General features: G+C 33.0%; 1 protein-coding gene across 1 annotated transcript; it reads right to left on the reverse strand.

Moving 5' to 3' along the window:
* Nucleotides 1–858: 858 nt before the first annotated feature.
* LOC18050444 (S-protein homolog 29) lies at nt 859–1,287 on the reverse strand. The gene has a single exon (XM_006447446.2). The coding sequence runs from the start codon at nt 1,285–1,287 to the stop codon at nt 859–861; it is 429 nt and encodes a 142-aa protein (XP_006447509.2).
* Nucleotides 1,288–16,311: the final 15,024 nt, after the last annotated feature.

Below are 16,311 nucleotides of genomic sequence, written 5' to 3' on the forward strand. Positions count from 1 at the left end.
TCTAATCCATAAAATTTACTGGCTGAAAATTATATCAAAATATAATTACCTAGAAATATTGTCATTTTTCACTTATTCTAACTATTTAAGCTGTTTAAATACCATTTTATTACTAATCTGATCTATTCTGTAAAAGAAGATGCATTGAATTTCTATATATCTATAGAAATATTCTAATTTAAGATCTTACATTTGTTAAAGTCTGAAAAAATTATTAAGTTATATAATTTAATAACGTAATGGTTGGACTTAATAATCAATACTCTTTCTCTTTATATATATATGTGTGTGTGTGTGTATTCATGCAAATGGGCTCTTTTTTTTTCCTTATTTTTATGTGGACACATTATTATGTGCCAAAAAATGCGGACGATGTACTTGAAAAATTATATATATATAGTCTCATAAAATATATCATGTATGTGCTAGAAGATGCATTGTAATATAATGTAGTTTTTATACGTACATGTTAAAAAGATCAACTCAAATTAGTTAATTAACCGGCCATGATTTTCCCATTTAAAACTGTATTAATAGCTAGATATCTCGTGCAGCCTCAATGATTTTGCTTTATTCTGTTCTTAATTAAAACGGTTTTTGTAACATACTTTAAACAATTAATACAGCAATTTCATTTCACTGTCGAATAACAAGAACTATATAGTAAATAATCAGTTCATGAAACACAGTAACATATAGAAAAAGCAAACATTTAAGTCACATACATGCATCGTGCATGACAAAAAATTTAGCTAGACTGCGATAATTTCACTGCATTAATAATAATAGTACCAATGAATCGAAGAAACCTTTATGATGAGTTTCATACAATAATATAACTATAGGAGGAGCAACAGATCACAAATAAAATTTGCCGTTCCAATCATAACACGTTTCAGGACTAGCAAGACTGTCAGTAGCTGAGACACATAGATAATGCTCTGTAACTCTCCACGAACAATCTTCGCAACGACTGTAATCCCTCTCATCTTTGTAAATATCAAACGATTTCTCAGCATTTTGCCAGCTAAAACTGCAATAGAAGTGCGTCGCCCCAAAAATATTTGGCTTGAAACTAAAAGAGTAGACTCCTCCGTAAAGGATATCATGTACCCCAAGATCATCATCATCTGATCTGCAATGAACGGTCAGATCTATGCCGAAGCCTATATCATTGCGAATGCACTCCTTCACCTCATGTGTTTTGAAACGAAGACCACTACACATACTTAGCAGCACGGTGAGTGATATCAAAAGTACCAAAATCTGCTTAGCAAAATAACCCATTATTTTTTTTTTCCCCTTTTGCTGGCAAATGAAATTAAAGCTTTTAGGTACGTACCAACCCTATTTCATAATGCAGGATATATATAGTGTCGTATTATAATGTTTAATTGTGTATAAGCATCTCATTGTCAATCTGCCGGATTATCTTTACCATAATTGAATTACTTGTCCTCTATATATGATATGGTTAAAGCCGGGACTGGAGGATTTCTTTTTGCTTGGAAAACTATGATTATAAATTTTGTATAAAGGCAAGATTTATATTTCTAGGAATATTTTTCGGTTGTTTTTAGGGTAGTTGAAGCCGGATTCTAGATTTTTTTTTTAATTTTTTTGGGAAAATAAGGATTTTATACAAAGGCAAGATATTTTTAGGAACTTTTTTTGCCAGCATAATATTCTTCACATCATAAGTATATTCTTCTTCCAACGTTAAGTGTATTTTTTTAATTAATTTGTACAAATTAGTTTATATAATAATTTTTTATTCTATCGCTACTCTTAGTAGTTTGTGGCTGTTGGACTTGATGAACCATTGGCCTCATGCTGTCAGTGATAGAGGTAGAAAACTTTACCATCATTTAGGTATTCTAGTGTAAGAATACGATAAATATATAACTCGCCTATTTCAGTCATTCAAATGTTGATGTATAGCTTTGTTTGTTCTCTTTTTTTTCTTTTTTTTGGTTAGTGTTATATACAATATGTGTTTTTCGGAACTTGAAACCCAAGCCAAGGCATGCAATGACTTTTCTCAAGCTATTAAATCTGAAATCAATATTACTCTTTGAATGGATCAATTTGGCTTTATTAGTTTATTTTATTCCAAGGCTTCTTGGTTGTAAGAATATCTTAAACGTTAAAGCCAACACTAAGATCCGCGAGTACGTAGTTCATCTCTCGGAACATCCCCCGAACGGCTCTAATTAATTCTCTTGTAAATTTTCTAAGTTCTTTTTCTTTATGGTGTTTTCTTTTTTTTTTCTCCTTTCTTTATTTCTTTATTTTTACGGAGTTAGGCATGTACGTCGTGTGTTTTCCCTTTCCAAATACACACACACATATATATATATATAAAGTTATATTTAATATACTTACAACTAGGCAAAATTTATTAATTGACTCACTTGACTCCCTGCTTTGTCACTCATTTTTATTTTGAAAAATCAAATTGTAAGTTATAATAAATGTAACTTAAAAAAAATTCTCTCTCTCTATAACAAGAAGGAGAGCTTCTCAAATATGGATGTAGGGGTGGCCGTCGGTTCGGTTCAGTAGTCGACATGAACCAAAATTTTCAGTTCAATTCGATATCAAATTTAAATGAAATGAAAAAACCAAACAAAAAAGTACTCAATCATCATTGAACCCGGTTCGATTCAGGTTTGGTTTTTCGATTCTAATCCTTATTAAAAAATTAAAAAAATTGCTTCTGCATATTTCTTCCCGCGATCTTTTCTTTTGTTACAGTAAATCAAAAACAACGAAAATTAGATGCCAAAGAAAATTATTAAATTATTAATTCCAAAATATAATCTTAAACATAACAAACTTCAAAGAAAAAGAAATAACATATCAGTAGCCCATGGGAAGGTTAAATTTTCTAAGTTCTATTTCTCTATTGTTTTTCCTTCATTTCTCATTTTTTTATGTCTTTATTTTTATGGAGTTCGGCTCTGTGTTGTACACACACAGATTTTATTAATTAGTGCAGATGTTTAAATCCAAATTTTATACGAATTTAATGTTACACCATATGACGTTATTGTGTTTATTTTCAATTAGCTATTACAATTTTTTTGAATGTTTCTGGCATATTTTTTCTTTTCTTTTCTTTTTCTAGATTTAAAATTCCGACTCGATCTTGATATGCAATTAATATGAATATGTGTCGTAATTTGTATCTATATGAACGAAATTTCAGTTTACTAAATTAAAAATATAGCCATTAGGATAACAGGAAGAGAAATGATTTAGACTCCAATAATTCTGTTGCAATACATTTCAGAAAGCTTTCTTAATTTCATACAATAGCTAGAAGAAGCAACATTCGGCTGAAAATTGTCAACTAATTATTGTTGTAAATATAGCTAATAGTAGAATTAAGATTAGATCTATACAACTCTATGTGACCAAAAATAGAATAGGCCCAGCTAGGACTCACATAAAGATGGTCCCTACAAAGTGCATGAAGAGGTGGACAAACCACTTAGAATAAACATTTTATATTCCTATAAAAAGCCACCTAAGATAAACCTCTTAAGTTCCAAAGTTGCAAGACTCCTAGGATCCCAACTAGGGCCTAAATAAATACAGTCCCATAAAGCTCATGAAGAAATTGACAACCCACTTAGAATAAACCTCCTAGGTGGCAAGATTCAAGGCCCAAAAGGTTCCAAGGTTTCCAAGATTTGATCCTAAGACAAACCATAAAGAATAAACCTCTCAGATTCTTAGGACAAACTACCAAGGATAAACTTCTTAGGTTTGAAGGTTCGAAGACTTCTAGGATCTTAGGATCCTAAGACAAAGCCCCCCAAATTCTAAAGTTTCTAGGATCCTATTATAGGAAAAACCACCTGGGATAAATGATTAGGTTCAAAGGGTTCCTACGATCCTAGAATCTTAAGATAAACAATATAAGATTAAAACACTTCTTTCTTTGATATGTAGACAAACTTGTATGGATATCAATCATATAGTGGGCAAAAAATCTCTAGTTGGCATAGGCCCACCAATTTTGCCTGCATCATGAGACCATGGACATGAGCCGAAAATTTAAAAACCCGCTATGAATTGGCTTAGTTAATGGCTTATAGAAAAAGCCTGAGCGTAGCCCGGGATTTATAATTTATAATTTAAAAAAGGATAATTTATAATTTTTATGATTTATAATATATAAGCATTATTTGTGGTTTATTACATTGTGTTGCTAGTATTTTGTGTGTTGGACTATTAATTTATTATGTATCGGATATTATCTTTAATTTAAGAGTTTTTTTCTTTTATTTTTAGCTTTATTAAAAAATTTTAAAAAAAATTTATAGAAGCCCAAGCCCAGCCCATCAAAGATGGGCTTTTAAAGGGCCTGGGCCTATTACCAATAATTGGGCTTGGGCCTGCAGTTACTATCTTTAGTCAATCAACATGGGCACAAGAACACAAGTGTAGTCAGATGTCACAAGAACAATGACACTTATTATCAAAGTAAATAGAACTCAAGTCAAATCAATTTTGCCTATAAATATACCATCTATTTTCATTGAAAATTAAGAAAAATTTGACTCAAGAAGAAAAAATGCTGACTTCCTCTCTCTAATTTTCTTTCTTTAAATTAATATTTTTAAAAATTCAATGATTGTCTTGACCTTTAAAGGGTTTACGCTGGGAAAACTATCACATTGATTTTTTTTTTTTTGTAAATCATTATCGGACAAAGATATCTTCATTCCCTAAGGAAGTTGACTCTTATGAGAAAACTCAAAATCCTATTAAAATTAGCCCGAAGGAGAAATTCATCATCATCGGATCTAACAAAAAGGAAGTCTAGCCCTAAAGGGCACCTTGGTTGAAATTGCTACTTAGTAAGTTGGGATAAAATTTACACTGAGAGATTGGCTGCGTCTGTTGGGTCTTCTAGTTAAAACTCTTTGAAGCTCAATTGCGAGCATAGATGTAAACCGTGAGTACTATGATCATGAGGTTGACGATTAAAGTTTCAGAGTGATAGCAAGTTCACTTTTGACAAAGTAGATGACAACGAGATCTAAAAGATGATGACACAATGCCTATTCGTCCTCCTTTAAATCCTTGAATCCATATTGCATGCAAGGCGCCGAGGATAATCTCATGTTGTTAGACTTCAACAAAAATTAGATAAGTTGGCGCATAAGTTGAATAGAATGTTCAACCAATTCCAAACTTAAGCTGAGAAAGGGTCTTTCAAGTGGAAGTAATATAATTGATTTTGGCTCTTCTAGGCCTAGGTATAAAGAAGAACCAAATGAAGGTGATCTCAAACATTCCTTAAACCATTGAAGATCCAGGAGGAGAATGGCTAAAGAAGATTTAGTCTGAGAGGAGGAAGTTGATAAAGGATTGTAAGAAAAGATGTAGAGACTTGAGCAATGGTTCGAGATGAGTGACCAATTGATAATGCAACAGTGGAACTAGAGCCACCGTTTACTCATGATATAATAATACAAAAAATATTTATCTAGGTTCTGTTTACCCCAAATTTGACCCATAAAATAGATCAAGGGATCCTATTGAACATCTAGAATTGTATCGTACTCTTATGGAAATGCAATAAACATCACAAGCAATTTTTTGTTGAGCTTTTCTTCTTACCTTAATAGAAGTAATGTAAAGACGGTTTTAAAGGTTGAGGCCATACTCTATATCATCCTTTGGAGATTTGAGTATTGAATTTACCTTTAATTTCTGAAGTGCTTGACAAAGAGAAAAACTAGTGATTTATCTCTTGACCGTCAAACAACATCAAAGGAAAGTCCTTGAGAGACTATATAAAAGGTACACTAATGAGATCACCTAAATAGAGGTCATGATGATGGCGTAGCAATTTTTGGTATTGTAGAGGGAGTTAGGATGGGAAAATTATGATGGTTGGCTTCAAAGAAACCATCTATTTTGTGCTTTGAGTTGCTTTCAAGAGCTAAGAACTATGCCAATTTGAAAAAAGATTTCAAAAGAGAAATTAGAAGATAAGGGAACCAAGCAAAGAAAAGAAAAAGAAAGATGATTGGTGAGAAGAAAAGGGTGTAGACCTGAGTAGTTTTTAAAGAGAGATTAATTTTGTCCTAGAGAACGATCTAAAGTTTGAGACACTCATCCTCATTCAGCCTTTTAATTCAGTAACTCTACAAAGGTTAATACTCCTTAGGAGCAAATTCTCATGCAGGAAAAGAATCCAACTTTGTTTAGAACCCCACCTCTTATGAGGGCAGATCCATTCTAAAAGAATCCAAATAAGTATTGCCATTTCCATATAGATCATGGGCATGACACCTCTAAATGTTTTGAGGTTAGGAACAAATAGAGAGCTTAGTTTGACAGGGACAACTATAGAAATATGTAGAAATCATGATGAGCAAGTGAAGAATGACCAACCACAATCTTCGAGGAAAAGAAAAGGAAATAAGAAAGAGAATAATGAAAATATATATGTTGTCAATCACATTTAGGGAGGACCAGTTGCTAGAAACTTAGAGAAATAGAGAAAGAATTTAGTGCGCCAAGCAAGACATGAACATAATGATCTTGAAGTCAATTTGAATAATCAATCCCAAGGATCAAGAGTTCGTGATATATCAATAATCTTCTTCGAAGATGACGCTAAGGAAGTTTATCATCTTTATTGTAATGCTTTAGTCGTTACCCTCCTTGTGGCAAACAAATGCATGTCTCAGATTCTCAATGATAATGAGATCGCGATTGATATTTTATTCATGTCAACCAAAGGAAGTGTAGTTCCTAAGGGAGTTATAAAGCTCACTGTGTCTTTTGGAAAAGTTCGACCAAAGTAACTATTATATTTATTTTTATTGTAGTTGATCAACCAAGTTCTTATAACACTCTTAAGAAGGCCATCTATTGCATTGAAATTTCTAACTAAAATTGGGGTTTGAGTTGTGGAAGGATAACAAAAGGAAGCAATGGAGTACTATAAGATAGCATTTAGGATAGGCAAGGAAACTCTTCAAATCCCAAGTCTTGATTTTAGGACAATGAAAATTGATCAACGAACAAGTCCAGTCGATGACTTAGAAGACTTTTCACTTTGTGAAGATCCAAGTAAAATGACACTACTTAAAAGTGTTGTTTACTCCCAAATATAAGAGTGTCAAATTATAATATAACCCCATGAGTCCAGGGGCAAACCACAGGAAATTTAAAATCTAGTAGTCAATTTTATTAAACAAAAAAATTAAATGCAGAAAAAGAAATTAATAGGAATCAATCTAAAAATATGATAAGCTTACGGGATCCACTCTTGGATTTCAAATTATGGTTATAACACTCTCTCAAATTTATATTTTGCATTTATTTTGCGAGTTACTTATTATGCCATTTAATTTTTAACTAACCATTTGTGTGGATAAATATGAGACCAAATACCTAATGTGACATAACTATATTGGAGTGTCGACATTATGTGAAAATACTATATAAATTTGAAGAGATCTATATCTATAAATTAACATGACACAAAAGAAACCGATAAAGAAGAAAAATACAAATAAATAAAATAAACTTTAAGACTCACTTAAGAGAGTAATTAATTCAATAATTTGAGTCCTTAAGCTTCACATTTCACCACAGCTTAGAAAATTTAGCCACTTATATTAGAAAACAAAACACTCATTTTATTTAACAAACTTCTGAAATATATTACAAGAAAATTGATTACACAAGAAAACAAGGAAAAAAAAAAAAAAGAAGTCACCAGCTTTCCTCTTGTTCTCTTCAGCTCCCTCCATTCACAAAAACTTCTTCTATTTATAGGCGGCCATCAGCTTCAACTTTTCTTATTCTATTATTATTTCTTATTATTATCACATAAACAAACAAGCAACAGAGCGGTGATGGTCAGGTGGCCATGATTGCCCATTTTTTTATTTATTTTTTATTTTTTATTTAATTACATCTCTTCAATAATGCATTCCAAATAGCTTCAGCAATTCTTCTTCGTTTCCCGCTTTCAGTTCCAACTCCTCTTTATTCTTGAAATATCTCTACAAAATAAAATTAACATATTACAAATTAATTTGACATAAAAATATATTTGGGGAGTGTTAAAATAATTTAGGAATAATGAGTGCATTAATCGACACTGTAAATGAAAAATTGATAATTTTATCCTTATTAAATGTATACTTTTTAGTGTCAATCATAAGGTGGTCAAGATTAAAAGTCAATTGCCAGATCAATTAAAGAACTTCCTCAAAGAACATCATGATGTGTTTACTTGAATGTGTGAGAATATATCAGATATTGATCCTATGATAAGAAGAAGTACTAACCTAATAATGAAACTTATTCATTATAAAAGAAGTCTGAATGTTAAAAAATCTTTGGCAGTGAATGAAGAAGTATATACAAACTTCTTAATGCTAGTTTTACTAAGAAGGCAAGGTATTCTAAATGACTAGCCATTGTTGTGATGGTGAAGAAAGCTAATAGGAAGTGGAGGTGTGAATTGACTTCATTAATTTCAACAAAGCTTGTCTTAAGGATAGCTTTCATTTACCAAAAATTGATCAATTAGTGATGAAATAACAGGCATAGACTACAAAGCTACATGGATCATACTCAAGATATAATCAGATAAGGATTCATGAACTTGACAAGAGAAGACTGCCTTCATCACTAATTAAGGTCTCTATTGCTACAAGGTTATTCCCTTTGGACTCAAGAACACTAGGGCCACTAATTAGAGGTTGGTGAATACTATGTTTGTTTAACGAATTGTGATTGAATAAATCCTCCTCTATCTATTGCGGTCGAGGATTCCTTCTCCTTCCCCTTCTTCAAACTCTAATTCGTATTTTTCATAGAAAAATCTCTGATTAATGATAGAACAAGAACCTTTTTGCATCATATTTAAGGGATTTCTTGGCTCGAGCCGAAAAAGCAATGTCATTCGATCATTATCAAACAGAATGCAATCTTTTTATGTCCGCAAGGATCCCACCAAAGCGCATTCTACTTCTAATAGGCCATGGACTAGATCAGAATCATTCTCAACGAGTCTAGAAGAAGTGATCCCCTTTTTTTCATCGGGTCCGGGTACAGACCAAAGGTCTTGAGCGACCGATCCAGCAGAACAACTCAAAAGATAAAGAAGTATCGTTAATTTCTTTATGCTCGTTCCAAGTTCGAATTCATCCATTAAATAATATTTAAGTACTTGAAAAGGTTGTTTTAAATTGTCAACTTTCAAATATTTAGTTACCAAGATATGATTATGAGTCATTAAATAGTAAAATGAATAAAAATTCGCAATTTAAAGGAATGTTCTTGAGGGTCCCAACAAAGTCTTAATTGGAGTTAGCGAATCTTTTTGAATCGGAATTGATTGTTTTATTACATTGTGATATTTTACATCGTTCAATGGACCCATTCGAAAATAATTAGATGATGATAAAATTATCAAAGATTGGCATTCCTTATTTTTTTTCAACAACGTACAAATAGTTCCTTGATTTTGTCTAAGTGATTGTTCAACCCCTGCCTTGCCCAAAACAGAATAAAATGGATTGTTATTGGTGCGAGCTGAACCATTATTATAAATTAATCCTGAATCTAACGGATGATCCCTTTTTCTGAGATACGAAATATTGGATTTCACTAAGTTGATTCTTAGGAAGAACTTTTGTTGTCTTGGTCCCTATTCAACACTAAACACGTCCGAACTAATTGAAGACTTATATAAGAAATTCCCCTAACGGCTTTGCCCTGCCCATAAAGGACACAATTGACAACTCGAAATTGTATATTATCCTTTTCCTGTAGCGAATCCTGGGGGAAGAGTGTTGCTAAATTTATACCGTCCGCTATTTCATATGTGACTATGGGTCGAACCAAAACAAAATACTCTATCTTGGTATGTGTGATCCATTGAACATAGATCCACTTTTTCAATTTTTTTGATTCCTAAGTGGCTTCTTCAACTATTTTTTTTTTCACTTTCTTGCGGTATTAAGACGCCACTGTGTCGGGATATCTTATCTATCCCTCCGGGAAAATGGATATCTCCCGAAAATATTTTTAGTTCAACCCCTCTCATTTTTTCTCTCCATTCAGACCAATTTACTCATCCGACTTCGCATATTTAAAGTGATTTGTGTGTCTACTCCAATAATATTATTATTTCGTACCCTTAGGTAAGAAGACTCGGGAAAAATATGCACTTCCTTTGGAATGAGAAAAAGCCGATCTATTTTCATTTGGTATTTTAGCTTAATTTTTTTGAGTCCTTACTACTCAATTAAGTCCTTAGGAACCCTGAGCAGACTGTCAGTGATAAGCCAGAGGAAGGTGAGGATGACGTCAAGTCATTATGCCTCTTATGCACTGGGCGACACACGTGCTACAATGGCCGAGACAAAGGGTCGTGATCCCGTGAGGGTGAGCTAACTCCAAAAACTCGTCCTCAGTTCAGATTGCAGGCTGCAACTCGCCTGCATGAAGCCAGAATCGCTAGTAATCGTCGGTCAGCCATACGGCGATGAATTCGTTCCCGGTACACACTGCCCGTCACACTATGGGAGCTAACCATGCCCAAAGTCATTACCTTAACCATAAGGAGGGCGTGCCGAAGGTAGGGCTAGTGGCTGAAGTGAAGTCGTAACAAGGTAGTCGTACTGGAAAATACGGCTGGATCACCTCCTTTTCAGGGAGAGCTAATGATTGTTGGGTATTTTAGTTTGACACCACTTCACACCCAAAAAGAAGTGAGTTATGCCTGAGTTAAACTTAGAGATAGAAGTCTTCTTTCGTTTCTCGACGGAGAAGTAAGACCAAGCCCATGAGCTTATTATCCTAGGTCAGAACAAGTTGATCGGATCCCTCTTTTACGCCCTCATGTCGCCACATGGGAGGGACTTGGGGGCGTAAAAAGGAAAGAGAGATGAAGTTTCTCTCGCTTTTGGCATAGTGGGTCCCCAGCAGGAGTCCCGCACGACGGGCTATTAGCTCAGTGGTAGATCGGGCCCTTAATAATTGCGTGATTGTGCCTGGGCTGTGAGGGCTCTCGGCCACATGGATAGTTCAATATGTTCATTAGCGCCTGACCTTGAGATATGGATCATCTAAGGCACATTAGCATAGCGTACTTCTCCTGTTTGAATCGGGGGTTTAAAAACAAACTCCTCCTCAGCATGATAGATAGGGCGGTTCAAGTGATACATTTGATGACCTTAAGAAGTACAAAATGAGGCTGAATTTAACTAAATGTGCATTTGATGTGTCAAAAAAAAATTTCCTTAGCGTTATGGTAAATCAAAGAGGTATTGAGATCAATCGTGAGAAGATCTAAGCCTTGGTTGACATGAAATCCCCAAAGAATATTAAGGAAATATAGAAGTTGGCGGGTTGAGTAGCAACACTAACATCTTTATCTCTCGAGCCACTAATAAATACATTTCTTTCTTTAAGGCTCTTAGGAAAGAAAATGAGATTAAATAGACTAAGGAATGTGAAAAAGCATTGCAAAGCTTAAGGAATATTTGGGAAGTCCAAGTTTTCTTGTTTAATTAATCCAACAAAAGTCTTTCTTCCTCTACCTTTCAGGCGTCTAAATATGCCATTAGCTTTGTCCTTGTTTGACAAGATAATAAAATACAAAGGCCTATATATTACACCAGTAAAGGATTGGCTGATGCAGAAACAAGGTATTTAAGTTTTGATAAGATTGTTTTAACCCTAATTATTTTAGTAAGAACGCCAAGGCCTTACCTTCATGCCCATACCGTAATTGTTCTCACTCATTAGCCAATTCGACATGTTTTAGCTAAACCTAACATTTTAAGAAGGCTAATGAAGTGGGCTATTGAGCTTGGATAATTCGACATCTTTTATCATCTTAGGACATTATTGAAAGGGCAAGTAGTTGCAAACTTCATTGTTAAATTTATTGAATGAGAGATAGTATCACTTTGACCCTAAAGAGAAACATCGTGATAAATGTGCTCTTTATACTGATGGATCCTCTATTAAATGAGGATTTAGTGGAGGGTTTATGGTAATCACCCTAGAGAATATTGAGATTGGATGTGCTTTGAGGTATGACCTAATGCTACCAACAATAAAGTAGAATATAAAGCGCTTTGAACCAGACTTAGGTTAAGCATTAGATGCAAAGATTTGCTTGTCTTCAGTGACTCTCAATAGGTGGTTAATCAATGACTTACAATTATGTAACTTGGGATTTCAACATGATCTTATATCTTAATTGAGTTAATGAGTTGTTAAAGGACTTTAACTATAAGGTGAAATAAAGTTTTGAGAAGAAAAAGACACGAGTTGATCATTTGGCTCAACTGGCATTCTTACTTAGAAAGACTTATTAAGATTAATTCCAGCAGTCATCATCATTGAGCCAAGCATAATCAAATTCAAAGAAAAAAAAGTGGTAATCATTTACCATTGAAATTCTTATATGGACCCAATCATGAGCTACAAAGTATGTGATCGAGGATAATCAGCTTTACAAATGTAAATATGCACTTCCTCTTCTAAAGTCTTTGACATCCGAAGATAGAGATAATGTCCTATATGAAATCCATGAAGAGAAATGTGGAAACCATTCTGAAGGTCAAGCAATCATTTATGAGATTATGAGGCAAGGATACTTTTGCCAACTATGTAACGATATCCCTTAGAGGTAGCAAAAAAGTAATAAATGCTAGAAGTTCACCATTATACCCAAGCAACATTTGAAGAAGCTAACTCCTCTTCTCACTCTTTGGCCATTCACCCAATGGGGAATTGATCTACTTGTCCCGTACTTATGTTGCTCTAATAAAAAAATGATAAGGTTTTTAAGTCTTGTCTTGATGGCTAGGTTCGCGATGAACAAGAATCTTATCCGAATTAGAAAATGCAGACAAATTCCAAAAACCTTTAGCCTTAAAACATCTCTATGGGTGAAAGAGACTTTTAAATTCAGCCATGGTAGGATCCCTGAATCCTATATGACACTAAAAACACCATACTCCAATGATACTACACTAGCGTCTAAGAGCAAGCTGAGCTGGGTCAAGTCACAATGCATGTAGTATCCTCCAAAAAATGGAAGTTGTATTCTAAAATTTAACATACATCTAGTAATCCAGGCAAAGTCCTTAAAAGGATTGGTAATGCTCCTCCTAAGTGAAGTACGACGAAGTTCGATTGACCTAGGAACGCTATACCTGATCATCATAATCTCAAAGGACATTTTACATAATCCACATTTAATCGTCTTTATCAGCCAAGGATAGGTATTTTCAACTTCAAGCTTATCCTCATCATCATCCTCATAATTTTCTAAGTTAATAACCTATCTTCTTCTTATTATTTCATTTGCATATGGACTATTATCCTCATCTATCTCCTCTTTTAACTCATAACTACACATATCACTCACAATAGCATAAATAGTTGTTAAAGGGATACATCTATCAGTATATTCTTATCCTTGGTCATTTCAATACTAGGTCTTCTTGAACTAAGACAAACCTATGAAGTTAAAATGACCTATGATTACTCTCCTAAGTATTAAAAAAAGTAAATAATAAATAATAAAGAAATAATAATAAATAAGAACTCACTAAAAATTGTTGAAATTTCACCGAAAAGTCACTGGAAGTTCCCTAAAAGGATGTCAAAAAATTATCACCAGCCATTATGAATGCCAATGTCAAGCACCTCGAATCACCACCCTCACTCTTTTGAAACTTGAGAGCTTTTCTTTTTAAAACTTATGCTCTTTCTCTTGAAAATTCTTGAATGAGAAAGAATAATGAAAAATGAGATATTATATAAGAGAAGAAGAGGATCTTAGCCAATTAAAGAAGATCTACAATTAAGCCAAGTAAGAATAGAAATGAATCATCCAAGGATTGAAATAAATCATCCTAGGATAAAAAATTTTAGAGGAAACCACCTCCTAAGATAGCTTAAATTTCCAAAATTCAATCATTCAAGGATGGGAAAAATCATCCTATGATGAAAATCCTTAGAGAAAAATCCTTTGAATGATAGAATTTAGGATAAAATCATTAAAAAAAAAACACTCTTACGACAGAATTTAAGGATGAAAATTCTTGGAAAAAAATTCTACTAAGAATGGTATTTAAGGGAAAAAAATTCTTGGAGAAAAATCCTCTTATGATGGACTTTAAGGGTAAAATTTTTGGAGTAAAACTCTGTCTAAAGATAGAATTAAAGAGGGAAAAAAATATTTTGAGAAAAAATCCTCATAAGGATGGAATTCAAGGAAAAAATCCAATAGAGAAAAATTCTCCTAAGGATGGAATTCAAGGATAAAATCCTTAGAGAAAAATTCTCCTTTAATGGAATTTAAGAATAAAAATCCTTACAGAACAACCTCCTAAAGATGGAATTTAAGGATAAAAATCCTTAGAAAAAAGTCCTTGAAGAAAAATCCTCTTAAGGATGAAATTCAAGGAAAAAAGTTTTTGGAGGAAAATCCTCTTGAGGATGGAATTTAAGAAAAAAAAATGTATGGAGAAAAATCCTCATAAGATGAATTTAAGGATAAAAATCATTGGAGAAAAATCTTCCAAACAATGGAATTTAAGGAAAAAAAATCCTTGGAAAAATATCCTCCGAAGGATGGAATTCAAGGAAATAATCCTTAACGAAAGAACCTCCTAACGATGGAATTTAAGGATAAAATTCTCTTAGAATGGAATTTATGGATAAAATTTCTTGGAGAAAAATTCTCCCAAGAATGAAATTCAAGGAAAAAATCCATGGAGAAATTTCCTCTTAAGATGGAATTTAAGAATAAAAAATGCATGGAGAAAAATCCTCCTACGGATGGAATTCAAGATAAAATTCTCATACAATTGAATTTAAGAATAAAAATCCTTGGAGAAAATCCTGCTAATGATGGAATTCAAAGAAAAAATACATGGAGAAAAATCATCTTAGGATGGAATTTAAGGATAAAAATCCTTGGAGAAAAATCCTAATAAGAATGGAATTTAAGGAAAAAATCTTGGGGAAAAATCCTCATAAGGATGAAATTTAATGATAAAATCCTCTTAGGATGGATTTTAAGGATAAAAATCCTCCTACGGATGAAATTCAAGGAAAAAAAGGCCATAGAGAAAAATTCTCTTATGACAAAATTTGAAGATAAAAATATTTGGAGAAAAATCGTCCTAAGGATGGGATGATTCAAAGAAAAAAATGCTTAGAGAATAAATCCTCCTAATGTGGGATTAAAGGAAAAAAAATCCTTGGAGAAAAATACTCCTAAGGATGGAATTCAAAGATAGAATCCTCCTATGATGGAACTTAAGGATACAAAATTTTGGAGAAAAAATCTACCAAGGATGCAATTCAAAAAACAAATCCATGGAGAAAAATCCTCTTATGATGGAATTAAGGGTAAAAAATCTTAGAGAAAAATCCTCCTAAAAGGAAGGAATTCAAGGAAAAAAATCTTTGGAGAAAAATCCTCTAAGGATGGAATTTAAGGTAGAAATTCTTAGAGAAATATCCTCCTAAGGATGGAATTCAAAAATAAAATCCTATTAAGGATGGAATTCAAGAAAAAAAAATCCTTGTAAAAGAATCCCCTAAAGATTGAATTCAAAGACAAAATCTTTTGGATGGAATTTAAAAATAAAAATTCTTGGAGAAAGATTCACATAGGATGGAATTCAAGGAGAAAATCCTCAGGGAAAACTTCTCCTAAGGATGGAATTTAAGGACAAAAATATCCTTGGAAAAGAGTCATCTTAAGGGTAGAATTCAAGGATGAAAATTCCTAAAAAAAATCCTCCTAGAATGGAACTTAAGGATCAAAGTTCTTGAAGAAAAATCCTTCTAATGATGGAATTCTAGGATAAAATCTTTAGAGAAAAATCCTCCTATGATATAATTTAAGGATAAAAGTTCTCCTAGGATAGAATTAAAGGATAAAAATCCTTAGAGAAAAAACCTCGTTGGATAAAATCTAATGACAAAAGTTCTAAATAAAATCCAGCATCGGAATCATACTCATATATGCCTCTTAGATTTAGAAATCCTAGAATAAATTACCAAAAAAAAGTCTAAATTCTTTACTTTAAATAATTTTAGACTTGGGGGCAACTGTTATACCAAAAATAGAATAAGTCCAGCTAGGGTCCAAATAAATATGGTTCTTATAAAACTCATGAAGAGATGGACTAATTACCTTGGATAAACCTCCCAAGTGGCAAGGCCCCAATGGCCCAAAACGTTTCAAGGTTCTTATGATCTTACCCCAAGACAAACTACCTA

The sequence above is a fragment of the Citrus clementina genome, unplaced genomic scaffold, assembly GCF_000493195.1.
Source record: "Citrus clementina cultivar Clemenules unplaced genomic scaffold, Citrus_clementina_v1.0 scaffold_2, whole genome shotgun sequence".
NCBI classification, from domain to species: Eukaryota; Viridiplantae; Streptophyta; class Magnoliopsida; order Sapindales; family Rutaceae; genus Citrus; species Citrus x clementina.

What these genes read in the sequence shown, in the direction of transcription:
- LOC18050444 (XM_006447446.2), bottom strand. Translation starts at nt 1,287, where the DNA reads ATGGGTTATTTTGCTAAGCAGATTTTGGTACTTTTGATATCACTCACC.